General features: G+C 35.0%; 1 protein-coding gene across 3 annotated transcripts in view; it reads right to left on the bottom strand.

The window, feature by feature from the left end:
- The window catches only part of LOC139960863 (ELKS/Rab6-interacting/CAST family member 1-like), an 83,262-nt gene that overhangs the window by 22,147 nt on the left and 33,289 nt on the right, over positions 1-27,826 (bottom strand). For 2 of the 3 annotated variants that reach the window (XM_071959503.1, XM_071959502.1), the window contains exons 4-10: positions 24,367-24,441; positions 22,913-23,080; positions 19,782-19,949; positions 17,102-17,164; positions 13,309-13,587; positions 11,834-11,974; positions 3,047-3,225 (exon numbers count right to left, since the gene is read on the bottom strand). In XM_071959503.1, the coding sequence (XP_071815604.1) occupies positions 3,047-3,225; positions 11,834-11,974; positions 13,309-13,587; positions 17,102-17,164; positions 19,782-19,949; positions 22,913-23,080; positions 24,367-24,441 (1,073 nt within the window). The remainder of the gene's footprint in view (positions 1-3,046; positions 3,226-11,833; positions 11,975-13,308; positions 13,588-17,101; positions 17,165-19,781; positions 19,950-22,912; positions 23,081-24,366; positions 24,442-27,826) is intronic. The other variant, XM_071959504.1, reaches the window with a different exon arrangement.

Below are 27,826 nucleotides of genomic sequence, written 5' to 3'. Positions count from 1 at the left end.
AGCTCCCACCTTCCCTAGAGCTCACCCTTGTTAACACCCCTCCTTCTCAACAGTACCTATAGTAACACATGCCAACCATAATGCATGGGGTCATAGTAGATATACGGCAGAATTCTAATCTTAATACGTATGGAACAACTTGACATTAAAAAAAACAAAAAAAACCATTCACAATGAAAGAACACAGATAGTGTGGATTTTGACAAAAGACACAAATATTGGGCTAACTAAAATGATAAACAAACACAAGAAAGAATCAGGTTCTGGTCCTCGGGTTTCAAGGACCACTTCACGATAAGATATTCAAAAAATACATCACACCAGAAAATAAAATATAAAAGCAGGGAAAGCCATTCCCGACTAAAGTAGTCCAGAAGTGGTTTTTGAATCTACACGTAGAGATTTTGCGACGGTTATTTGCACACTGTTCTGAAAAGTCATGAATGAGAGTAGCATATATATATATATAATGAGGAATAGAACATTAAATAAAAAGAGAACTAGAAATGCTCTGGGGGGGGGGGGGGAAGAGGAAGACTTGTAACGTAAATGCGGCAAAACTGACACTCATCACCATGGAAACAACGATGGTGAACATTTATGTAAAAGAGCAAAGAGATGCTTCACCTAAATGCATGTACCTGCTTTGAAAATGCTAAAAATTTGAACTTAATATTGTATTAAAGGATTCTAACTCGCTGGGAGGGAATTAGCCAACTTGAATATGATGATTAGGGGCTCCATACTAAGTTCATTTCTTTTGTCAATCTTTAAATATTATTGTGAGCTATTACTTTCCCTGGGGATAATTTAAACAAACAAAACTATTAACGGTAAAAACTAATATCTGGCTGGAGTTAAAATGTAGCCCCGAAATAAATGTAAATAGGGTTTAGAATTTAGGTAGCTGGCCGTAATCAGAAGTATGTCCTTTTACCTTGTGAATCAGGTGCAATTAACATGAAGGACTATTACAGACATGGCTTTCAAGGTCAACCATCCTTTACACACACACACTCTCTCCCTCTTCAAACTAATCATTCAGCAATTCTATATCTCAACAATATACAACAGCCTGGGATGGACAGACAATGTATGCAAGGACTTCCATACGGTGTAGCTAGAACTTTACCTTCTACTTGAAAGCAAAGACTTGTATTACCAAATAAGCAATGAATGTCTTCTGACGATGTGTTCTACTACACTCCTGAGAGATGGGCAAGATGCTAACATTGCTAAATATAAACCCTGTTTGGTCGTATTTACTTTATGAAATATAGTATACAAGTTAGCAACAATATGAAGATTTCAGGAATGCACTGTTTGATATTTCAGGCAATTTCTGGAAAAAAATTAAACAACACAGGTTACTACATAACTATGCAATAACCTTCATATGCAAAGCCCAATCCATTGAGCTAATTTTGGCATCATGGGGTCACATGATCAGGTCATTCCATCAAGAAGAATATAGATACTTCTCTTAGGGCAATTGTCTATTCCATCCAATGAAGTGCTTAACCATCCATCCATACATCCATATTCTGAAACTAATCCTATGCAACCCTAAATTATCTGAAATGATTACTGAAGAAACAGGCATAACCCGCTCAAAGCTAATTCTGCTTTCTTTTTGTAGATGCTAACATAGCTGAGGGGTCAAAGTTCAAGTTACATGATTTCTCTGAAGATGTGATATATAGTCCCTATTAAACTTGCAGCACAAAACAAACCTTCTGATAAGGTGCAAGGAATATGTCACAGGATATCATGTGATGAATAAAAACATATAAATAAACAAAATTTCAATAACATCCTTTATATTTCAAAAAAACAGACAAAAGACTATGTCAAACTGGCAGGGAGCAAATAAAATGTTGTGGCAGATAATAATAATAATAAATAATGATAATAATAATAATGATAATAGATAGATAAAGCATGCTTGACACGTCAGATCAACATTGATGGTGGCCTTACCCAGGGCAATTCCTCCGTATGATTCTAATCAGGAGAAGACATAATTTACATAATTACATAATTAACTGTGATCAAACTATTCTATGAAGAAAATTTTATCAAGATGGAACTGATTTTGAGACAGTTTTGATTGTCATTGATGAAGACTAAGACACTCTACAGGAGTATTGATCATCAAGTGATAATTAACTAGTGATTAATTAATGATACCATCCAATCGTATGGCATCTGTAGCCCAGACACATTTGCATATTCCAAAAGCAAATTAGAAAAGTTTTGAAACAATTTTGACCATTTTATCATTTTATCAAAAATGAAACTTCACAAGTCAAGTTTAATACTGGACTGCATTTGTTGCCAGATTTTTTTATATCACATGTTCAAAATTTACCAAAATCAAATCAAAACGAGATGCTGTTAAATTTATATTAAGTACTTCCTCAAAGATTATTATCACCAGAGAATTGCAAACATTACACATTTCTGTCATCAGTCTTGAGATATCTAATAAACTCTGTGAATCACACATTACTCCACTACTTTACACAACAGATAATAAAAACGAACTGTTTCCCACGAAAAGATAGACCTGTAGATTGTTACCATGGCAATTACAAGCTAGAAATCGCTAATCCCTTAAGCAGTCGGCAGTCTCTTTCCTACAATTGTCTTGATTTTCTTTACGGTTGCATTCTCTGTGGGGAGCTTTCTAACTAATCCATGTAATAATATACTTAATTCATGTGAAATTCAAGTATTGAGCTACTACTAAATTCATAGGAGATGACCATTTAATCCAATCCAGAAAGATTTTGCATCCTTCAAACCAAACCAAACCAAACCAAACCAACCAACTCTTTGTTTCATGTCATTTTTTAAACCTGTACAGTTTATTCCTTTTGTTATCAATCTAGGTGTAAGTTCAGTGGATTTTTTAAGTAATAGGTTAAGTTTTCTGAGGACATTATATTTTCTTTTAATGATTGAGAATGATACAACCAACTTGTGACTATTAACTTCCTACATCAAACGGCAAGGTTTAAACCACCAAATTCTGGGCCCTTACCCTTCTAATGTCTTGATTCGATTATCCTTGTCATTCTTCTCTCCTTCCATATCTTTCATGATTTCCAGTATTCTGTCCACCTCAGACTGTAACTTCTGGGCCTCCTGGTTGCTCTTCTCGGCCTTCTCGTTTAATTCTTTGACCTGCTGACCTGTCACAGCCTCCTTCTCGTCTTTCCACTGTTGATGAGATGATGAACAGTAGTAATGAATAAATAATGTTCAGTTACACTGCAAGGGTATGAATTCAGTTTTGTGTTTGACCTTCATCAAATATTTCCACTTATTAAATCTATTTACAGTCAGAGTGAATGTTGTGGTAGTGATCAGACATGTCCTCTAATGCATCTCCCAGCTTGTCTAATGATTATCCTTCTCCAGTTTATTCCCTACCCCATTCCCTTAATCCTCTCTTTGTCCCTCCACTGTTTATCTCCTACCTCTCCTCTTCCACTGTTTATCTCCTACCTCTCCTCTTCCCCTGTTGGTTTATTTCTTTCTTCTCTCCATCCCTTGTCTACTTATCCCCTTACATCTATCTCTTTGTGTTCACTATGCTCATTAACCTGTCTGTATTCTGTGCATGTTTTTGTCCCTTCTGTTACTGTTACTTGCCTTTGAAGAAGATCCTGCTAGGATTGAAACGTCAGGCCAACTTACTTTAACACATTCTCTTACACAGGCTCTCTGGTGGATAAGCAGTTTGCTAACAGTTTTATTTTATTTTGATGTATAATATAAGCATTTTTACATCAAGAAAATAAGAAAAAGCAATTTATGACTTTATTTACTGGATAAAGGTTGCATTGCAATGTACACTGGGATAAACTTGTGTGCCATGTTGTGGATGCTTCACTCAGTTATAATGGCAAACCACAGTGACTACACTCTCACGCGTTTCTTGCCATACTAGAAAAGGACAATTTCTTATCACAGCTTTTAGGGCACTGATTTTGGCAACTTATTATCAGGATTTGGAATTATAAGCTGGCTGTTGATTTGATGCACATCAAAATGACTGCATGTTAATCCAAACTTTTGTCCAGGATAGATTATCAAGATAGAAGACTTATAAAATTTTGCAGTTTGGCCTTTGCTGACCTTTGACCCCACCAAAAAGAATAGGGGCCTTGTTTACAAACAATAAGGAACTCATTATACCAAAACTGCATGTAAAATATGACACTCCTACATTTACTTTCTTGAGATATCATACAAGCATTTTTCTTTGACATCAAATGACCTTTGACATCCACTAAACACTGTGTACTTTCTGCACGTCACAAGGCCAACAGTGCATGACCTAGTTTCCACCAAGTTATCATTTTACGATATAACACTCTTAGATATTCACACTTTGCCAAGAAACAACTTGCTCTCATTATGGATAAGCCAAACATGAATTAGGACATGTCAACATTCCTCCATCTTGAGAAATTATGTTTACAAGCTTGGATGTCATATACACACCTCCACTCATATACACACTCACATGCAAAGCTTGACTGAATAGGTCACTTTCCTGCCTGTGACAGGTAACCAAAAATGGAGATGAAGTATTATATATTTACTAAATGCAAAGCATCAGTAATGAGAACCTAAATTAAACAGGAAGAATCAAGGATGTGATAACAAGTATTGCCAGTTACTATGCACAGAAGAAAGAAATGCCTACCAAACACTATCTGTACGAAACACATTTCAACTTAACAACAGAATCACTTATGTGACTTGAAAGCATTTGTCAGTCAAATGATGTACATTATCATGAGTGTTGTACCTAGCACAGTACATTACTATCAGGACTTATGTATCTAGCAGTGTAATAACACTCACAAAGATATGGATCTGCAGGCATATACAGAATGGTAGGGCAAGTACAAAACACCAAGGTCCCAGAGGTTTTCTTAATTTCCAATACAGACAAACAAACAGACACACAGACAATCTTACAGATTCTACTGCTAAACTTTAGACTGACAGACACTACAACCTTCCAGCTACTGTAAAAATGTCATCAATTACAGAAAACAGCATTATAGAAACATATATTACTACTTAAAACAAAGGTAATTATTACAGTATCACTACAAAATACACTTAGTCAGACACACATCTTTGGTTGTGCTATTATTACTATTAGTTAAATACTCACGCAGAGACACATTCTCTTGAACATGGTTCTGTTTTGCTTTAGTAACTCCCTTCACAAAATTATTCTGGCCTCCCTAAATCCACAAATCCTAGCAAAACTAAAAGGACCAGGAGCAACGTCTTACACCTCTGCTTTTGAACAAACCCTCTTTTCTACATTATGCCTTCCAGAGTTCTCTGAGCACATCTCATGCAATACTTTTTTTGTCATTTTTTTGTCTTTCAAGTCTAAGATGTAGGGTATGTGTAAATATAATTTCCGTCAACTTAATAAATGGTGGATAATAGAAGGCCACTACCGTTTTTCCATGTACACAATGTGAAACTTTTCTGGCATAAAGGAAGCAGGGTTAAAGCCTTTCCCATGGGGCTTCCATCATATAGAATGTCAAGTACTTAATTGAGTTTTTATTCAGACTCTTCTCCTGGACGCTAACAGGTACATATGGATTCTTAAGTCAACCCTCCGGGCATCCAGGATTCCTACTCTTATAATAAATGATGCAATTTCCATTGTTAGAAATAACCCTTTTGTTTGTTTATACTTCTATTCTTTGCGCCTTCCCCCCCCCCCCTCCCCCAGCCAGTTATGTGCTAATGTATTTAAACAGCAGAGGAAGAAAGAGAAATGTAAGGTGATATTGTACTTTTTGTGAATACAAAACAGAAATAACCCACAAAGACAGGTATTCCCCTGAAATTTTTTTCCACTAATATAGACAATAAATAAAATGTAATAATTTCCTTCCTGCATGTTTAACTATTCCCGCTTCTCTTTATTCCATTCACAACAATCCCAACATTACTTTGGGAGGAAGCCAAAAATAGGTTTCACCTATGTTAGATAAACATCAAATCTTTGAAAAGGGTAAAAAATATCGACTGTCTAGACATTCAAAGTTAATCGCATTTTCAGTCAGTGTTTGACAGTTTTTGTCGGTCATTTTGAAATTTTTGCAAAGCAAAGCAACTACTGTCTTCATTAAAGTATATTACCGTTATTGTATATATAAAATTTGACCAAGTATCAAAATACCATATTTTTTTTACATATTTTCTTTGATACAGGATTGAAAAGCCTAGTGTTCAAAGATTGCAGATTATAACAGGACAATGCACTAGCACTGTTTTCATTGACAATACTCTTTAAAGTTTACAAATCAAAACATTAAAAGGAGAGAAAGTAGAACGAAGGTTAAATAGGTTTCACCATTTAGTAGCACTACAATTCCCATATCAGCCAAAATGGCAGTTCTCCATTTTTAAGGGAAAGTTATCTTCAAAATGAATCACGATTTCCTTGGTAGAATTTTTTAGGGATTTATTGGTCACAAGCATACTACATGATGATAATTTTGATTTGCCAGAAATATTTACAATATTTACAGTTCCTTAGCAGTGAAAACCATGAAATATCTTAGCTCACCAAGTATTTTAAAAACAACCCTCTTTGGTGGTTGATGTTTAATCAAACTTCAAGAAAACACAGTCAACACTCTGACTACAACAGTATTAACACCAGTGTATTTTGGGTTCTGATAACACCTGTTTGTTTGCTTAAGAAGCATCCAAACATATTTGTTCGAGGAAAAAACTTTGCAGGAGATGAGATTATATTCTCTTGACAAAAATTCCCATATTCACACACTATCCTTTCTCAAACCAAATACAACTATTTATAACTGGTCATTTTCACTTTAGTTAATAGCACAACATTGTAGTATGACTGAAAGCTGTTTGAGTGACAGAACTCGACGGTCACTTGAGCCCACATTTTCTTTGAAAGAGTTCTTACAAGGTCGCCACTGAAACTGGGTTAAGTAATTAGCCTGGAATTAGGTCAGTATAGAGTGGGGGTCTGAGGATACCCTTCACCTGAGAGAGGACTCTCTCTCCTTCTCTCTAGTTTTGCCTGGGGCAATGTCATTCACATAATTGGTATGAAGCAGTCTTTGCCCCCCCCCCCCGTCAGGTCCAAATGACAGAATTCTTCTGGTCATTCCTCTACAGTACAATGTGTGTCAAACTTTTTTCTCCTTTTTTTTTATAGTAAAATCGGCTTCTTGTACTATAGGCATGATAGGGTGATGCACCCTACTTGCAACCACTCCGCTTTAGAAGCAGCTTATTTCCGTTGAGTTTGACAAATTTTGATACTGTGGGGAAATAACTGGTATTGCATAACAAATTAATGCTATGCAGAAAGGCGTAAATTGCAAAGATGTATACAAGGTTTGTCAACATTGAACCATAGTAAATATCAGTATTTTAAGAGAAGCAAAATATTCATAAAACCTTAAAACTTCTACACAAAAAAGGGGGAATGCTGAAATTATGCCCCGACTGACTTGCGTTGGTATTAGAAATTCCCAAGTTTCATAAGCTACACTATGGTTGCAGTCTTCTTTTAAACAGACAGGATGAAAATTTTTGAAAATTTCAAATTTTCACACTATATACATACAATTTTAAATGACTGGGTGACAAAGTTTCTTCAAAATCATTAAATTTACTCACCATTTTAATTTTACTTTGGAGGCAAATATCTAGGAGGATATTTTTTCATTTTTCATAAATTTAAACTTTAAATTTTGACTAACACAGAGTAGGTTTGTCAAATGGTCAGAAATTAATACCAAAAAGCTCTTTTAAAAGAAAACCACATTTCTGAAATGAGGGACCATTTTCTTTGAAGGGTAATGTCAACTTTAAACATCCTCTTTGAGGCAAGTAACTTGTTTTCTGTAAATACAGAAATTTGCCAGACGACTAAATGGACATGGCCAATTTGCAGGTTAAGAAGACAACATAAATTTATTCTCGAGGAGAAATCTTATTCGAAACAAGTACAATTTTAACAAAACACAGTGAAGTAAATTTTCCAGAAAGTAAACAAAGAAAATATTTGATAAAGAGAGAAATATGGCAGATGAACTCAAAGATTATTCCTAAGAGCTGCTGTCAATTGAAAATGGACGACAAGTATTGCAAGTATTATTATTCAGCAGTAAATTACATTTTCCTTTACTGGAGGAATTCTTTCTTTGATGCTACAGCAAATTAATGTACCATTAGAATTCATCTCTGGTTACATCTTCCCAAGGCAAATGCCATGCAACTAAAGTGTGTCTTGTTTTATAGGAAAGTTAGTTAATTTTGACATTTGACAGATCATTGGAAACTATAAGTAGCATTTCTAGATTTTTAACATATCTTCAAGGAATATATCTTTAAAGAATAAAAGTTGTTGGTGGAGCAGTAAGACCTGCCATCTCAATCTCGTAGTTTATGGGAGACCACATTTCAATGCTGAAATTCTGCCAGACATTATCAAGTGCACATATTATCCATGAAATCAGACGGGTAAGAAAAAAAGAAGAAGAAAAAGTCACTGCAAACATGCAAGAAATAACGATTACGAAGGAATAAATATGAGGCGTCTCGAATATTGAGAGTACTACCAGCAACACACAAGAAATATGAGATATCTCATATATTGAGAGTACTACCAGCAACACACAAGAAATATGAGACACCTCGTATATTAAGAGTACTACCAGCAACACACACGAAATATGAGATATCTCATATATTGGGAGTACTACCAGCAACACACAAGAAATATGAGACATCTCGTATACTGAGAGTACTACCAGCAACACATTTGAGCAACAACAGCAATATGCTGTGAGCTAACTAAGCAACAACGTTGTTTAAAATCTAGAGAGTCTGGGGTAAAATAGAAAGGCTTGGTAATTAAACCAGAAAGAGCAGTTTCTGTAAAAACATTGGAAGTGAACCTGAGTATTGTTTAAATGGGTGGTATGTATGAATGAGGTGTATGATGAATAATGTATCCTGAATATGTATGATGAATGATGTATGATGAATGATGTTGTATCATGAATATGTATCATGAATATGCATGATGAATGATCTATCATGAATATGTATGAATGATGAATATGTATGATGATAATGTATAATGAATATGATGTATGATGAATATGATGTATGATGAATATGGTGTATGATGAATATGGTGTATGATGAATATGATGTATGATGAATATGAATGTATGATGAATATGGTGTATGATGAATATGGTGTATGATGAATATGTATGATGTATGGTTGGTATGTATGAATCAGGTAGGATATGTGGCTAAAGTGATGTGGGAAAAGGGATCTGGGTGGGAGTGGGGGGCATGAGGTAAGGGGAGGAACATCATAACAAAAAGGAATGTCGATTATGACATTCTACAATCAAGAAGGTACTAAAACATTGTTTTTCAACAAAATTCAGTGTTCAGATAAACTTCTTATGAAATGGTGTCATACTTTTTTTTTAAGAGATAACTTTTTTTCTTTCTTTTTTTCTTTGGATTTGTGTTTGCAAGATGGATATTTAGTGGCAAATCTCCTTAATCAACTTCTCTCAAACATCAAATTGAGACAAAGGAAATTATTTTTACAGATGACAACGAACACACATTCGTTTGCTAGTTGTATCCTATATGAGACAAAATCACACAAAGTTTAATTATATCAGCAATGACAATAAGGAGTAGGGATTGTAACAAAAGCAATGTTTGAAACTAGAAGAAGAGAAGGGGGAGGGGGGGGGGTAGAGGTGCCAGGTTTGTTACTAGTAAATTGCTGCTGCACAAGTGTGCAACAATAAAGAGAGTCCATGAGGAAACTAGAACAATTAAAGAAATATTAAAAACAAAATACACAAAGGGACTTATTATAAACTACTTGAATTTTATATAAATTAATCCTGATGTTAGATCTACCAAATTCAGTCTATTCTGTAGCAAGGTCATGACTATGAAGGCATAGACAATTATTATATCAACTAAACATTAAAAAAAATTCACTCGGGTCATAATCGGTATCCCTCAATATTCAACAACCACAAATTGTGACATGTTCTTGAATTTTGAAGACTTTGATCAATTGACCTAAGGAAGATTTTAACAAAGGAATTCACAAAAAAAAAAAACAGAAAACACTGGAAAGTTTTTACCCATTTCCACTTATACTCCTAGACAATCACAACCCACCCCACCCCACCCACCTGAGGTCAATTACAGGTCAAATAGTCTTTTACTTCATCCAAGAAAGTAACCCCAAAATGAATGACTTCAGAGGCAAACAATTTCATCTCTTTGCAACAAGAATAAAACTCTCTTCACATCCTCTAAAATATTTCAAAATTTCATTAAAATAACATATTACAACAAAGTTTACAAAGGGTAAAAATTCTCACCACAAGAAAGGTTACGAGGTTTGGAGTGTACAAAATTGACTAAACATTGAAATATGTAGTTCTCATAATACTTACTGCTTTGAATTTGCCATCCCTCTGAAGTTGTTGGCAATTTGTTAATAAAATAATCAAAATTTTTTAAAAAACACACACAATAAAAAACCTTTGAAAAAACATTCCTCCAAGGATAACCAAAACATCTTTAGCAGGTGGATACACGCAACATCTTTAGGCTGACAAGATGTTGTACCATTCCTTAGTTTTATTACAAGCATTTGGTTGCATTTTCATGCACATCAACAGATTATCATAGTCCATAGTCGTTTCATGTAACAGAAAAGTATCATAATCAATTATTGAAAATCAGACAATATTTATTTTTTGGAAACTTTTGATACTAAATTTCAGTCCATTCTCTTGACTAAGCCTGCTTAAGTCACTTGTAAAAGACTTTTCATGTTGCTGTTTTGTATGTTATTCATACTAACATGTCAAAGTACATTGGGTTACATTTCCTTTTACTTACTTATTATAATCAAACAGATTCAATGATTAGATATAACTCTCTAATAATTGTTCCCTCAGTGAAAAAAATTGTCTCAGTTTGTTTGATTGCGATAAAAATGAAGAAATACTTGGCCGGTTTGGTGTAAAGTCAACAGAACATTGTCAACTGAATTGCTGTGACTTACATGTTGATCATCTACACTGCTACTACTAGAAGAAATATGGTGCTTTTCTTGATCCATCTATCTTATTTCCCCTTTATTTTTACAAAAAGTAATTTGAAATCCTGAAGAGATAATGTTTAAATGCTATCTGCATGTGACAAACACTTAAGGCATTTTATAAATATTCGATGACTGTCGCAACAGCCAGTTGGGACAATTTCCTTATGCTTACACCACTCCATCCATACTGTCCTCCAATATAATGTTTCAATGTAATTCTATTCTATTGACAGTACGAACAGTTCCTAAATTTATCTAATAGCAGAAAAGGTTTCCACAATGGGCGTATTGTCAATAAGAGTGCTTTGAAAGCTGGACATGAAACTGCAGTATAGAAACAAATTGTCCACACAGGATGGGTTATTTGTTTCATTTGTCCGCTTTGTAATCTTACCATGAGACTGCTGATTATTAAACTCTTGAAAACCTTTCCACGAACAGAAGCAGTAAATGGAACAGACTGAGCATGATGTAGTATTTAGTGACAATTTCTATTTCTATCGATAGTATTGTCCCAAGTTCTTAACATCTTGGAGCCTGCTAAATTCACTGATAAGTCCTATAAAAAGTGTTTACTTCCTGAATCACAGAGATATTGACATGAATATCTGTCAACTTAATACATACCTTCTTTAACTCTTCTTCTGCTTGGCAAAGTTCTTCCTTTGTTTGAGCTAGATTGATTTCCAACGTGGTTATCTTAGAGTCCTTCTTCAAACCGGCCGATGCTAACTGTGAAGCATGTTCCTTGAGATCCAGCAGGCCAGACTAAAATAAAAAAATAAAAAATAATGCGATGAAAAATATCCACAAATAGGAGTGACACAAATAAATCAGAATCTACCATCTACATTGAGAAAACAATACCAAACCAACAATATCTTTATAAAACGTACATACTTCCTTGTACGTGAAATACAATCCTGAATGTAACGTACACTTTTGTGTAGTATCAAAACAAACAGATCATATTTACATCTAGTCAAAGAAAATAAAACTGAATATTTAATGTGTTGTGTTAGCTTGTAACCTGGAATATTGTTTACACAATATGAAAGGCAGAGGAGGATTTGGCATCATCAATACTACATTCCCACACAAATATTTTCAAAAGAGGTTGTTCATGAAATAACATCAGACACTGATAATGCAATGGGAGTTAAAAGTGCTTGGAAAATGCCTAATTTTTTGTTCGCCTCATTTTTTTTGTCCTTTCTGTATGTTTTCTTACACTTTAGGAAAATTGAGAATATTTTCCATTCAGCTTTCTGAAATGTAAAGAATGAAAATAGCCAGAAAGTAAACCATTGATACCTGGCACAACTCATTTCTATTTTTTGTTTTTTAATGGTTTGGACAATTCCAACCACTAGGCCATTGAATGATGAATCAGGGAGGTAAGGGAAAAGCCTCTAGTTTATATAATGGGCAACAACAAAGGCTGTTTCTAGATCGGTAGCCTTGATTATAGAAGATTTCGGTGGATACATAAAAGATACTGTCAATCATGTATTAGCTATATTTCAGCACATCTTCCATTTAGACCGATCATTCAATCTGGCCAGTGATGACAAACAGTATCCTAGCAACTCCTCATTGCTTATCACAACATGGAGGCATTGGCTACGTTCGGAGGGAGAGAGGGAGCGGAGCGGGGGGGGGGTAGTTGAGTGAGTGAATGAAGCATATCACTTCCCTTCAACCTTAACTATTACACCAAGCTGGTTTGGATATTTACAAACATAACTGTCCCCTCATGACTAGTTTGTAGTTAACTGGGGAGTACGTGAATAACTTTAGCTCTATTCCTGGGTTAACTGCCTGAAGTTGTTACTTGATTGATACTCCTCTAATTTGTCAGTCTCTCCCCTCTCCCCCTCCCCTCACTCTATTTTCCACCACCACATTTCTCCAATGCTACTCTTCACCTCAATCTTTCTCACTTCCCTGAGCACATTTGTAATTTTGCTGCTAGCATTTTAATTCACGATATAACATTCCCCTATTAACGTCGTGCATCTTCTCTAGCCTAGCTAATTTATTACGAACGTCCGTGAGATCATGTTCCCCACGTGCATTCCTCTCGAGGTGCTTGTTAATACCTCTTTATCGTTAACGTCTTTTTGTAAGGCATCTATCCTGGCCGTCATCTCGTGGGTCTGCCTCTGGTGCTTCTCTGAATCCTCCCTGAGGCTCACCCCTTCCTTCTCCTTCTGTTCTCTGAGGAGCATTAATGATTTATCCTTTTCCATCAGGGCCTCCTCCAAGCTAGACATGGCATTGTCAGAGCTCTTGCTGTCTGCTTCCAGGCTCTTTACCTTTCCACGAAGGTCTTCTAATTGATGGTTCTTCTCCTGAAGCTGTTCTTGCAAATTGTCAATCTGTAGCAGAAAAAATGAGTGACACTTTAAGTTTAAGAATTTTTTGTTTGTTTTGTTTTAAAGAAATGTCATTTTTCACAACAGATTTTACATCTTTGACAATGATGAGTACATGCCTCGCATTCTTCAATTCCCAAGTAAATACTAACATCCTCTGGTGTCATCCATTAAACATAACCGTCCAGCCTCTCATTCTTCTTTTGAACCTTCCCAGATGAATGTGTGTTATGTAATCAAACGTCCCAATATTATTTTCAAATTGATTGCATTTAAATATTTTGCAGCAAAGTAGGTTTTGTAAACATTTGAACTTGTATACATATAGCCTAACTCTTTCTTATTTCTTCTCGGACCTCAGTGAATTTTGATGATGCAAACCTGTATAAACATAAACAATGTCAACTCATTGGTCAATTGACAAGTAAATTACCTTCACAGATCCATGTCATGAGCTAAGATAAATAACCATACTGATATGTATCGTAAACTTGAATTGAATAGCCCACTGAACTCCCGTCTGATCCAAAGTACCACGGTTACACACTTCCTAAATTATATCAAGTGTAATGAATTTACAGATTATTACCTCGCAAGCTATCAACTTCAGTCTCCTATAACCACTGTGATACAAAACAAATTTGCTGTCATACATTCAAATAACTCAAGCTTCTTTACGACAAATCATAATTTCTGCATTTTATATATTTTTTTACCGCATGCATTCCTATACGGATCCCATCACCACAGCAAATATTGTGTTTTAACGTAAGAAAATATGAGGGGAAATATTTAAAAAAAAAACTACAAATATTTCTTTATAAAAGTGATTTCGTGAATGATGCCAGATAATCATGAAACCGGTGAACAGAAATTGAGTTAAAACAAAAACAATTACTACATTCTAAGAAGGGTGAAATGGACCGAAAGATAAAAGGGAAGGTTCATATAAGGTATATAAAGAAAAAGTGATTTGAAAGAATACTAAAAGTGGACTAACTACCTGATATGAAGAGAAAATGGTATTGTAAAGAAAATTGAATGATGGGACAAAAAGTAAAAAGGTATTAAAATATCTAAACTCTGGACACACCAGGATGTCAGGCTGCAACATAAAAGACACCAAAGTTGCTTTGCTAAAACAGAAAATAAAGGTTATTAAAGGAGAAAATAGGATTATTAAATCAAAAAGAAAAGAAAAGTAAAAGGAAAAAAGAAAATAAACAGAATTTAAGAAAATAGATTCACCTGACAAAAAATTGACTGTGAGAAAAATGATCAACGAAAAGAAGAAAACTTAAGGACCGTAAAACGAAAAGATGACAAACGTAGAGGGGATGGAAAATTGGACGTATCTATCTATCCTATGAATTAACTACCCACAATGCAGCATTCTTATTAAGAGTGGTTTAGCGTACAGGAACACTTCAGATATGCAAGCAATGATTCTTCTGTGTCTTGACCATTTTCTGCGTTATGTTAACTTCTAAAATGCGATTTAATAACACAAACTGCAAGATAACTCACTACAAGGAATTATAGTGTTCCTTTCTAGTAAACACGCATAAGATGGGATTTTGATTAAACTGATATAACAACAGGCTCTTTTGTCTATTTTGTACTTCAGTGTACACAATTGACAATGTAAACAACTAAAGAGCATCCTTCTCCCCTACAGGAAAACATATCATTTGACGATAAACCTAAATATGCTTATTTTCTCCACGTTTTACTCAAAAGTAATCGACTTCTTTATTTCAATATAAATGTCTCGGGCCATTTTGCCTTCTACTCTCCCTAGTAGCCCTAGTGACATTCAAGGAGAATTTACATCTTCAACGTGGCAAACTTCCCACAATCCTGTCTTACTTGTGAGCGGAGAGAAGGATCAATACTATATCGACAAAATTACACATCAAACACTGAAGAAAATTCAACACCTTTGAGAAAAGAGGTGAATCTTTCATTAGACTTTTTGTTTGATTAGCGTTTCTGCCGATTTCAAGATGTTAGGTTTAAAACAACGGTGTTGATTTATGTACAAACACAGCAGGTTTTCTTACTACCCTGTCAAGGTATGTGAGTATGAGGGAGGATTAGGTATGACTGACAAATTCATCTTCTCTGCTTGAAAACCAATATATATATATGTATATATATATATATGTATATATATATATATATATATATATATGTATATATATATGTATAGGTATATATCTATATATATCTATATATATATATATATATATATATATGTATATATATATATATATATATATATATGTGTGTGTGTGTGTGAGTATATATATATGTGTGTGTGTAAATATATGTGTTTATATGTATCAGTACATTACCAAACTATAGAGTTAACTGTACCAATTCTATCATTTTCAGCATAAATTGAGATTGACTGGGCATAAATATAAAATACTTTGGTTATTGATTCTGGTATGTCTGTAAAATTGAAGGTTAACAATTTATACCACCTAGTATGATGAGTAGTCTGATCACTTCTATATGTCATGAGGAAGTTCAAATGTTGTAGTTAACTGTTTCATTATTACCATAGTCAATTCTAAACTAAAATGAACTGAAGACAATAGCACGTCTAATAATAAGCTAAAAGCCATTTATCCTCCTAGATTTGGCTGTCAAACAGCATACAAGTAGAACAGTACCCTACTATACCAATTATCAATTCGCTTTTTATTTATTACACACATTGCAGTTTTTACATATATTTTGTCTTTATTTTATGATATCTATTTTGTCATTTTTGATTTGTCACTTTTCAAATACATTTATTTCTGACTTATTTATTAACAATATAGCAAACACACATTAAGAGAGATAAAAGCCAGCAGCAATCAAATTTTCCAAAACTGACCTTTGGCCCAAGTTCAAAAGTGAAAGACATTTTAACTCTGAACACATATACTGGACTGAGCACAAGCAGCTATGTGTTAGAGAGTATTGACTAGGCACTGCATTAACATCTCCACATAAATTTGAAATTAATCATAATTATTCGATATTAAGATTTATGTGACTGTTGCTTCCAATTAACAGGTAAAACAACCATACTTTTTGTGAGTTTAAGACATTGTACATACATATTACTGCTCTTTTTGGGAAAGCTATGCCCCATCCATCCACCCCCCAGACCCCCCAGACCCCACAGTCCCCACCTCCCCCAGTCCTTCTGTGAATGAATGCTGTCGTTGCTTGAGTTCTGTTTCACTTTCAAACCAGGCAAACACGTTTAATCTTCAAATCAAACGCATGCAATATGATGCAAAAACATGTGATGCCTTCATTGAGATATCTTGAAAACGTTGTGAGATTCTGTTAGTAAGATTAGTGCTGAGATAAAATAACGACAGACAAAGTTTCGTTTTTTGAATGAAATGTGATTAGTAGAAGGTAAGAGTGAAGATAGCAGCACGATGCATATTTGCAGTCCCATCTTGTCATGAAAAATGCTGGCAAGAAGATGCAAAGTAAATCTGGTCACCTTGATCAACAAAACTCTTTGTTTTGTGTCCTTGATCTCCAAAGTATTGGCAAAATCGTTGAGCTCAATAGAAAATGGAGATTAGTAGTTAGTTCTCAACCGGAATCTTTTTCAGTTATTTCAAGAATGATAAAGATGGAAAGCTTACAATTTAGTTGTTTCTAAAAGTGATAATGAACAGGGAACAAGTCAATATACAAAATGGCCACAGGTGGACAGACTTTGTGTATCCTGATGATAATGTATGTATACATATATAAAACTGGGATGGATGGAAAATACTTCTAACTTCAACATACTGGATCAATACAACAGCAATAAGTAATCTAGAGTACCAGTTAACTGTTGTTACAAGGACAATAGAACAGCCCTGTATGAACCATGTAATCAACCAAATAAACAAATTAATTAATAAGGTTGTTGATGTAATACCTCTGTTCAATAAATGATAAATGCTTAATATTTTGAACATATGAAAGCATAAGCTGGTTTACTTCACTTTATTGTTTTGAAACAGTATGCTTTGTAACTGCATTGGGAGAATTTGAATGATAGTGAATAAGAGAGCGATGCAAACAGATTTATTGTTTTATTTTTACGCATTTTGAAATGTATGCCTACTATCATCATTTCTGGTATGAATTTGGTGGATAATTTTGGTGGTAAGCAAAATGGAAAGAAATTTCAGGTAATGGATTCATTTATTCCCTTGGTTGTGTTTTTAATACCACATGACACTTCATCTTAACTGTGCTGTAGAAATAACTTACAAGAAACACAGAAACGGAGAATAAATAAGATTCATATTGTTGCGCATAAATTACGGTTGGCCTAACTAGTTTCAAACCGATGACATTTATAGCATTAAAAAAATGAAACATTTATAAAATACCGACTATTACCAAAGAAAACATCGCCAGTCACCCACCAATTCAAGATCAGCATTCAATCTTATTAAATCGCATGTCAACATAACATTTTGCAACTTTCAAGTAAATGTTTAAATTTTCTTGTAATTAATTGAAGTGTAGGTAATCCAAAATTGTGCCTAGAGGTCTTCTCAAGAGTTCAAAAGCTGCAGGTATTCAGTAACAATACCTGCAGTTTTCTTTGCTAACACTATGCTAGTTTTGTGTATGATTGAAATTGTCTTGGAAAATCAATAGTGTCACATGCCCATAAAAGCAATAAACTTAGGTCTCTGCAAGCACTGGATTTTTCCATGCAGAAACGACCATAAAATACTAGACATACGACATAAAACTTGTATAAAACTTGTGAGGACAGAGTCACACCCAAAAACCACTAAAATTTCGTATTTCATATTTTATAAAATTTCATAAAATTGCATAAATTTCATTGTCATGAGACTGCAAATCAATCCTACTAGCTCTACTGTGGGATTGTTTATTTTCACATCATCACAGAGAGCGTGTGAGGAGAGAAAGTTTCTCGAAGCAACAACATTTTTTGGAGAGGATGACAACAAGTATACCATTGTCTGGGAAATCTCAATCCACCACTTTGGTTATGCAAATGAACTCTCTCCATCAGAAGTTTGAACTCTACAAAAAATCAGGGATACAGTTGTGAATTCCCCTGAGGATTATCTCAGGCATAAAATATGCCCACAAACGTCAGCTTGCCATTTCAACTGTAAAATTAGTTCAAATTAAGCAAACGGTTTGCTGCTTTTGCAAGAAGAAGAACCATATGTTGCCCACATGGAGAAGGACTGAGTCATTCCCAAGTGTGAACAATTCTCACTAGCAATAGAAGTGAATGCCTTGCTATGAAATGAGAAAGTTTTCTGTCACAGAAAAATCTAACTCCGAGTAAAGTGAAATGGATGTCAAAGGTCACATGAGAGCACATGGTGGACAGCTTGCACTGGTACTGTTAATGGGAAGTGTCTATATGTTTGTACAGAACTCTACACTGACTTCAACTGCATTATATATTATGGCTGTCTACACAACGCTATCATCAAGTATATAAGCGACTATTACATTACTGCTTTCATTATTCCTTAATTACATAAGGGATTAATCAAGGCCAGTTTCTAAAACAGTGAGAGGTAACTTTGGATTACCACGTTTCAACAGATTCTTGCTTGATCAGCAATGTTCTCAAAGAGAAAGTTTTCCTCTCATTCTGAGAAAGGTACAACTAGTCAGCCGTAGGCCACAGCCACTACTGACAATAACACCTACAGCCTTGATACCTATATGTGAATCAGGCTAGGCTAGGTGTACTTTTTATTATCGAAGTGTTGTTGTGTTAGGTTAAGGATTGATGTTTGCTTTGAAAAGCAGGAATTTCTCTCAAGATTGTCCAAATCTGTTGTTCCATGAACACAGCAAGAGAGTTTCTGTTTTAGTGTGTGTGGTGATGAGAGTTATTATGCTGCATACCTAGGCAGCTGCTTCAAGGTATGGGAAGACCTCTAGTTACTCTAGAATCAGCTATGTCACATCCAACCTCTGGGATTGGAATTAATAAAACAGAAGTTGTCTGTGTTGTATCTGGACACACAGAATGAGATCCACCCTATTCCAGCAAATTCTTCCTCCAACTGATGAAAAAAAAATTGATCTGTGTCCCATTTCAAACATTTCATCTAAATCTCATCTTTGAAAATGGATGTCAAAATAAATTAACTCATAACTATTAAGCATACCTTCTTCTGTAAGACGGCGACCTTTCTCTCTTTGAGGTCGATGATTTCTTTGAGCTCGTTGACCTCCCCTGACCTTTTGGATTTATCGGATGACAGGCTGTTCAGCTGTTCGTCCTGGTGTGCCAGGATCATCTCCTTCTCCTCTATTCTCGAACGTAAAGAATTCATCTGTTTTGAACAAGAGAGATAACGAGGACGATTGATTTTAGTCTCTGAAACTATCAACATTGAAATTGTTTTCCTTGAATTGGGAGAGGGAACAGCTCAGAACATCTTTCCCTTATACATTAACAACATTGTGAAAAGTTCCCCACACTGTGTCCCCCACAATTCCTTGTCATTCCTAAACCTTATACAACATTCTAATCTTTCACCCAACAGTTTTAAATTAAATAATAAATTATTCAATCCACCTTTCACAAATTTGGAAACAACACTTTGATTCATAGAATGACTAAGCACATCTCAGCACAAATAAAAAGTGTTTAATATCATAGCTTAATTATTTCAAACATATTTTTTTTTATGATATGATATGAAAGTTTGCTAAGTGACTTTAATAATGATATATGATGTAAAAAGACATGACACTTCCACACCACCATTCTGCGGAAAAAAGGAATTTTGGTTACACAGCTGTTTCCCGTAATTTGAAGCACAAGAAGTCATAAATATACCATCTTTTAACTTTTTCTTTTAACTTTTCTTGTTACTAGCTAAAGAATGAAGAAATTAGGCATCATTCCCTTCCATATACAAAGAAACAAAATCTTCAGCTTCCATTCTCAAAGACCTTTTATTCTTAACTTTCTCCTCGATCCAAATTATCACAATATAGGAAGCAAGAGACAGAGTTCTGGGTGATAAAATGGTTTCCAGAGTAATTGTTGTAATAGAATACCTAACACTAAAGCTTTGCAGTATTTTATAATTAGCATTTGGGATGCATTGTAATTGCAGAGAGTGTTGGATTTCATGCTTACTGCATGACTTTAATGTTCCTTACTCATTACAGGGATCGAGTTCTAATTACTAACACTATCAAGTGAAAATTTGAACACAATGTATTCAAAGACACAAAATGAAAGAATCTAATTAATTCAAACTCCCTCTTCCTTCTGTCTTTATGAAGCAAGACACCTACTTTGCAATTTATTTACTCAAATATCATGCTTGTACCTCCCATGAGCTCCATTCAAGGCACTAGCATAATATTTCATAAATGCTATGGTTATTGCTATCCTCTCAAAAGTCTTTGGTACCTATAGGCCAGGGCCTACAGTATATCTGTTCTGAACCAGTCATAGGTATTAGCCTGATGTTTATAATTTGCTTTGAAAGAAAGGTACTGGTTTTCATGAGGTATATCAACAGATTTTTATATCCATCCTCACAGCATGCTTCACATTGTTGGGATACAAATAATGCCCATTTTGATCCCCATTTTATTGCTAGAATAGACTACCTTATTCTTCTTTCTTTTAAATTAATGTAAATATCGTTAAGAATGCTGCTGATTCTAAACGACAGACTGTGTGTAAAAGTGGTTGGTTTCATATGTGTAATAGCTTCCTTTGGTTTCGGTCAATTTTCCCGTTCCAAAGTTCATGTTCAGATTTACCCATAGGGTTTCCACTTTCATGATTTTCTATTCGTTGAAACACAGACAGAGGTTTATTCCAATTTATCAGTTTTTTTATATTATTTATATTTTATTTATTTATATTTTACTTTTTTTCTCTCTTCTTCACTCTCAAACACATTGTTAAATATATTCTATATTCTTTGTCTGTTTTCATTCCTATCTCATCCTTCTTTTACGAGCAAGTTTATTCAAGACCTCCACCATATATCTCGAGACAGGCTTTCAAGTTTTGTCAGTTAAACATCAAGCATTAAGTGGTACCATCAAGCACTGTAATTTAAGAGCTAAAAAGTTTCAATTTTCAGAAACTATAAACAACAGCTGTTGTGAATGATCGTTGCTTTCATACAGAATGCCTTCCACATTAATCACAGAGTTAAGTCACGCGTATCGACTACAAGCAAAATGTTTGTTGCCTCTTTCGATGGGAGGTTGCTCCTCCTCCTCCCACCGTCGACAGTTCTGGTTTCTGTCGGGAAACTATGTCATCTCGGAAAGCTTGTCATCTGTTAGCTTTCAAAGAAAAAATATCTGCTCTTTGATTAAGAAAGGAATAAACACGACAGAATTTTAATCACGAGAAGTTGTCCGAGCAGATTTATCGCAAAGGAGAGATATCAACAACGGTTTCAAAACTTCGTCTTTCAAAAGTTAGATCCGGAGTTTGTGTGTTTTGAAGGTAGCTGGAGCAATAACAAATAACACTGCAGACAATTGATTGGAATTGTTTGAATAAACTGTGACGATAATTGGGCATGTTTACCCCGTTTTATCTAAATCTGCGGATAAGTGAAACCTCTGAGTTATTTTTCATTGGAGCAACAAACCAGGAAACCAAACATTGAAACCCAACCTATTCATAAATGATCCACAGCAAACAGCTTTCTGTGATTACCCAGTAAACAATCTCAATCAGCTAGTTATGAATAAACATGACGGATTAAAGGAATATTTATCAGGAAAAATTACACTAAAACTAATCACTGGTTCTCTGATTTCAAAGTGAACTAGAAACTAATAGTCCATCAAAGTAATTTGAGGAGAAAGCCACAAAGGGATGGTTCATATTTTGTATTAATTTGACTGAAGATCATCATACTTGTAGATGAAGTATGAAATTCAAGGACTAGTCTTTTGAAGTTGCAACTTAGGAGAATCCTTCAGCCTGTAAATATTTGTTTTTATTTCCATTTGTTTTATAACCTCTTTGGTCTGTGTTTCAATTGTAATGTATCTGTGTACTATGTACCCACCTGTTATGAATTATTTTGTAATTCCTTTATACCCATTTCTTTGTGATAATTTTGTCATTATGTCTTTGCATAAATTATTCCAGACTAAATTTGTCACCTATTATCCGAGGAATTTATTGCTTGCCAAGACTTGAATGGATACCGTCCTTATATTAACTTTCATGACATGCATACTGCTATCATCCACACACACTTCAATTGCCCTGTTAGCCACACACACACACACGTCTTACATCAGCTTGCAACATGTTGATGTGTTGCTCCTTGGCTTTTAGTGACTCCTTCAACAGACTAATGTGAGCTTGTTGATCTTGATATTGCTGGGCCATTGCATTAAGCTTGGTGTGAAGGGCCTGGACCTCTTTATTCTTTGATCCAACATCTGCCTGGGCCTGGTCCATCTGAAGAGAATACAAGAAAGACAAACATGTTCTGATATTCTGCATCGGTTTGTATTCTCAGTGCATCCTACATTTTAACAGCATTCACACCAAACATGGAAACTTTTTTTTTAGATGTTGACCATTAATTCAATAAAAATACCTTTAGTTTTTATATAAGAATTCTAATTTAAAAGCATTAGGAAACAATGCATAGCTGAAAGTTTAAGCCAGTGAGCATGTGCAAAGATATTGTGTGGTTCAACCAAACTACAGCTGTTGAGGCCCCTATGGAAATGGGTGGTAGGGATATCCCATCCATTATTTAGAATGCATCGGCGCTCTTTGTGTTACTTTCAAAATGTTTGGATATTTCATTGGATGTCTTAAATATCAGTCTTAATTTATCTGAACTTGATAGCAAAGTGTTAACCAAGGCAAATGTATCTGTGTTTACATAGATGTTATATTTGTTGTGTAATTCAAGTTAATGGATGCAATTACTTTGCTGAGAGGTTTGAAGTATTTGCTCAAACAGATTAAGTAAAGGAGACAGCAAACATATGCAATATCTTGAGTGTGCAAATATTACAAAATATTCTCTAACATACTGTATCATCTTGGCCCTCTCTTTCCCCGTTTATCATAAACCTTTGTCCTGGTCCCTAATCCAGTGGCCCTCAAGCTTGGCTCTTTCTTCATACCAAAAGGATCTGTCCCAGGTCCCATCATGGAGGTAAAAACAGTTTTTACCTCCATGGTTCCATATACATCCACTCCAAGGTTTCAAATATGAATATGCATAGATCCAGTTCAACCACCCATTTACAGTGACTTGTTGCTAATAATACAGGTCTCTCAAGTGTATCTCTGTTCTATTTGTGTTCAACAAATAACATACTCATTGACAGAGGCATTAAATATTCAATTTTGTTACACCAACTTCGCTTCTTTGGTCTCAGTTTGATTTTCTAAAAAGGTTGGCAAGTATCCTCACAAATTAAGTACCAGAATCTCACAAACAACAAACAGAGACACATTGGCTAACTACTAAGTAACACTATCCTGAAACTCATTTAACCTTCTGTTATGCCTGCCTAGCTAAGAATGAAAAGAAACATCGCATTACAAATAGCATCAACCGTATAATTGCTTTGATTTCATGGAAGTGGTTCAACGAGGGATTACCCAACTGAAAGTTCTACTTGTGCACTTTCACATGTAATACCCGTCCAATGAAAACATGGCTCCAACATTTAAAATACACACAAGAAAGGGAAGCAAGCAGCTAGCTAACTAAGGCTGACCTTTTGACGAAGGTTTCTCAGCTCTTCGACTTCTGCTGATTGAAGACCATTGACTCTCTCCAGCGAGGATCCCTCCTGTGAAGAATAACAAGAATTGGATATATAGTTGGTATGCTAATTGTGTTGAAAAAACTGTCGCCTTAGCGACTAAAGGGATGAAACACCTGCTGGTAAAATGGACAAGAAGTGGCAGGATATAAAAGCAAAGGATTATGATAGCAAAATGCCTTGTTGCTTACCAATTAGGTAGAAATCGGCTAGGAAATAGTATTCACTATAGAGAGAAAAGGGGGGGGGGTCAGAAAGGCACAGTTTATGCGCAAATTCATTGTGACTTTCTCTGCTACATTATCGGCAGGTAACATAAAATGGATAAACAGAGGTCATATTGACAAGGTCATGGACATTTAGGGACAATATCCCTTTACAAACATAAGAGTATAGGTAACAATGGTATGGCATGCTATTGACTATAGTTTATTTCAAGTAGCTACAAAATCTACTAAACCAAAAACAATTAGTTCAATAAATTATTAACACAATACAACGTTTAACAAAGCCCTTGCATGTTGGTGCCATTAACCCTAACCTCTTGAAAGTTTCATTGGCCAGCCTTAAAATTTAAGTAAAGAAATTTAAAAAAAAAGTTGATATTCTTTGAGTCCAACCAACACTAGTGCACCCACATAAAATGAACCATTTCTGTACATACCATAAATCAACATGAACAGTTTGCAAGGTAGACGTGTATATTGAGTAATATTTACAGAAACAGTGGCTGGGGTTGATGAAAAAGCTGACCAAGTTTGGGGATTAACTAACCACATGTTGTAGTGAAAGGTAGGCAATATGGAAATACATAATGCAGATTTCAACTTGAGGCAAGTTAACTTAGTTTCTTGAACAGTAGGACTAATCCCTGTGTAATTGGGAGATGACAATGTATGGCAATGAAACAAGGACTGAATTTTTCTTGTGTTACCTGAAAACTATTATTCACTTGACAAATTAGGTATTGAACGGCCCAATAAGTGCAGAATGATCAATTCCCTGATTGCATTATTTCCCATTAAGCTTTAAATATCTTCATCTGTCAAATTATTTCTGAACAAAAGTCAAACTGGAGTTTGTTGAGAAGACTGGATAATATTTGATTAACCTTAGGCCATACTTTCTTGTATTTAATTAGAGTGAGTTACAGTAATGAAGAACACTGACAGAATGAGGTACGTAGAGCTTCCACAAAGTTCTGCCAATGATGTCAAACCAAACCGTAAATAACCTCAATTGATGAAAGAAGTTGCCGTTGCCATAGAAACCTAAATGACGCCATTTCGTTGGCATTTTCTACTTAATGTGCTATTTTTGTCCGCAGTCGCTTCGTGACAACGTTTATAGCAGGCCAAAACAATTTAATGAGAGATGTTATAAAAAAAAAGAAAAAAAACCATTAGGTCATGAAAAGGCCTGTCCATGAACCACTGTGTGATGCTGCACCATATGGGAAGCAAGTCAGTCACTCCTTTCCCATTCCACATGACTGATATTACTTGTCCCAAGTACAGGTAAAAAGTCCCCTTACACATAATTAGTGAGTGTCAGATGCTACAGCCTCCATCCCTCAAATAAGATTACGCCGTCCAATGTTTGCCCGACCACATCGCTAAGTACAGTATATCTCTCTTTCAATTTACTGCAGGTCTGTTTCTGCGTGACATGCAAAGGAACATTTGAATGGAAAGGGCAAGTGGTTTGGATGTTTGAGTGGTTTGAGTTACTCTTGAAAGAAGAGGAAAATTTCAAAAGCGTTGTTCGACTTGTGACTACTACGCTGAGGGAGAAGTTCTAACCAGGGAATATTTAGCAGAGCTTAGAAGTAGCTGAGGATATGCTATGACAATGACCTGTGAGAGTAGGCAGGTATAGAGAACTTTATTGTGCACTGGTTGTTCATATATCCACACTACTTACACAAACACTCAACATTTCTGGTTCTTTTCCAGAGCATGATATTTCATGATATATTTTTCTTCATACCTCCTCCCCTAGCTGGGTGTTATTCATTCCTCTACCTATAACTTAAAACCTTAATCAAGAAATGACATCCGACTGGAAGACCAACACGGGGAGATAACATATTTCATTGATCAATCAGTTGACTGACACTTCTAGAGATGATTTTATTGAAAACCCTTAAAAGTTCGGTCCAAGTTCTAAATTTAGTTCCCAGAGCTCCGACAAAGCAATATTTTGATATGCTTAAAGAGGGTGGGTATATTATTATATTTCTGGTTGAAAAAAAGACTAATAGTTAATTATAAAAAATATTTAATTGCTTTCTACACATCATGATACTTACAGATCTACTGCATCAATGAAAACAATAAACTTTATCAAAAAGATATTTCATGACTCTTAGCTCATTGAAAGTCAAACTGTCTTGTAGCTGCAAGACAAATCAATATAAAATGTCATTTTTCTTTATGTTTTTCTTTAGTTCCTAAGATACTTTACACTCGTAATGTAAGGAAGCTCCCTTGTGACATCCTTTGTAGTTACAAAAACAGCAATATTGGAGATGAAACTAATTATTTGAATCTGGTATACATTTCTTTTCCCTGTTTCAAATATCAAATCTACTATCCCTCACCATCCACAATGCACAAGCCTTTAAGGTTATATACTGTAGAAGGTAGGAATAACAGACTGCTGTCACAGAATTGTTGTTATTTATGTTCTCGCTGAACGTTTGTTTACGCCTCTTTTAATGAAAGGCTGGTATCAAAATAGATGCCAATCAAATAGATTACCATCTATCCTCTTTATATTTAAGAGGATAGAGAAGAGGCAGAAGGTACTTGGAGTACTTTAGAGGAATGACTGGGCAACCTAAAGAGTTTATCAAGTTATGGGTTTTAAAAAAATGGACAAGGGCTCTCTACTACCATCAGTTGCTATATTATTATGTAAAGAATACACTCACAAGGGGGGAGGGGACATTTTCTGAGCTATAATAAAAATAACTGCTTGTTCGGCAGATGACGTATAAGGAACACATTTATTTTTTATGTATTCTGAAATAAAAATCTCATTTGACTACTCAAAAATGTATATTATATGCCAACCTTACGCATTACAAGCAGAACCACTCTGTCAAATCTTTCGCGGTAAAGGTAGGACCTGTGCAATGTCATCTGCGAATTGATCAGGTGACAAATCTGGAGTCTGTGCATGCTAAAGTCTTCAATACCGCCCGAATTACCATTCGGGAAACATTTCATGCTGTAGTTTTGATTTCTTCTGGTTTTCTTGACCACTTCATCTGGTCAAACAATCTTAATGAATTTTCAATTCTTGATTTGAAAAACATAATCATCCTCCCAAGTTTAAGCCTGAAGAGGTCACATCTAAGCAATGAAGTGAAACTAATTATCTGTCAAAAATACTATAAAATGTATGT

Source organism: Apostichopus japonicus, chromosome 20, assembly GCF_037975245.1.
Source record: "Apostichopus japonicus isolate 1M-3 chromosome 20, ASM3797524v1, whole genome shotgun sequence".
NCBI lineage: Eukaryota > Metazoa > Echinodermata > Holothuroidea > Aspidochirotida > Stichopodidae > Apostichopus > Apostichopus japonicus.
The sequence above is the reverse complement of the archived record's forward strand: the minus strand, read 5'-3'. Positions and strand labels throughout refer to the sequence as shown.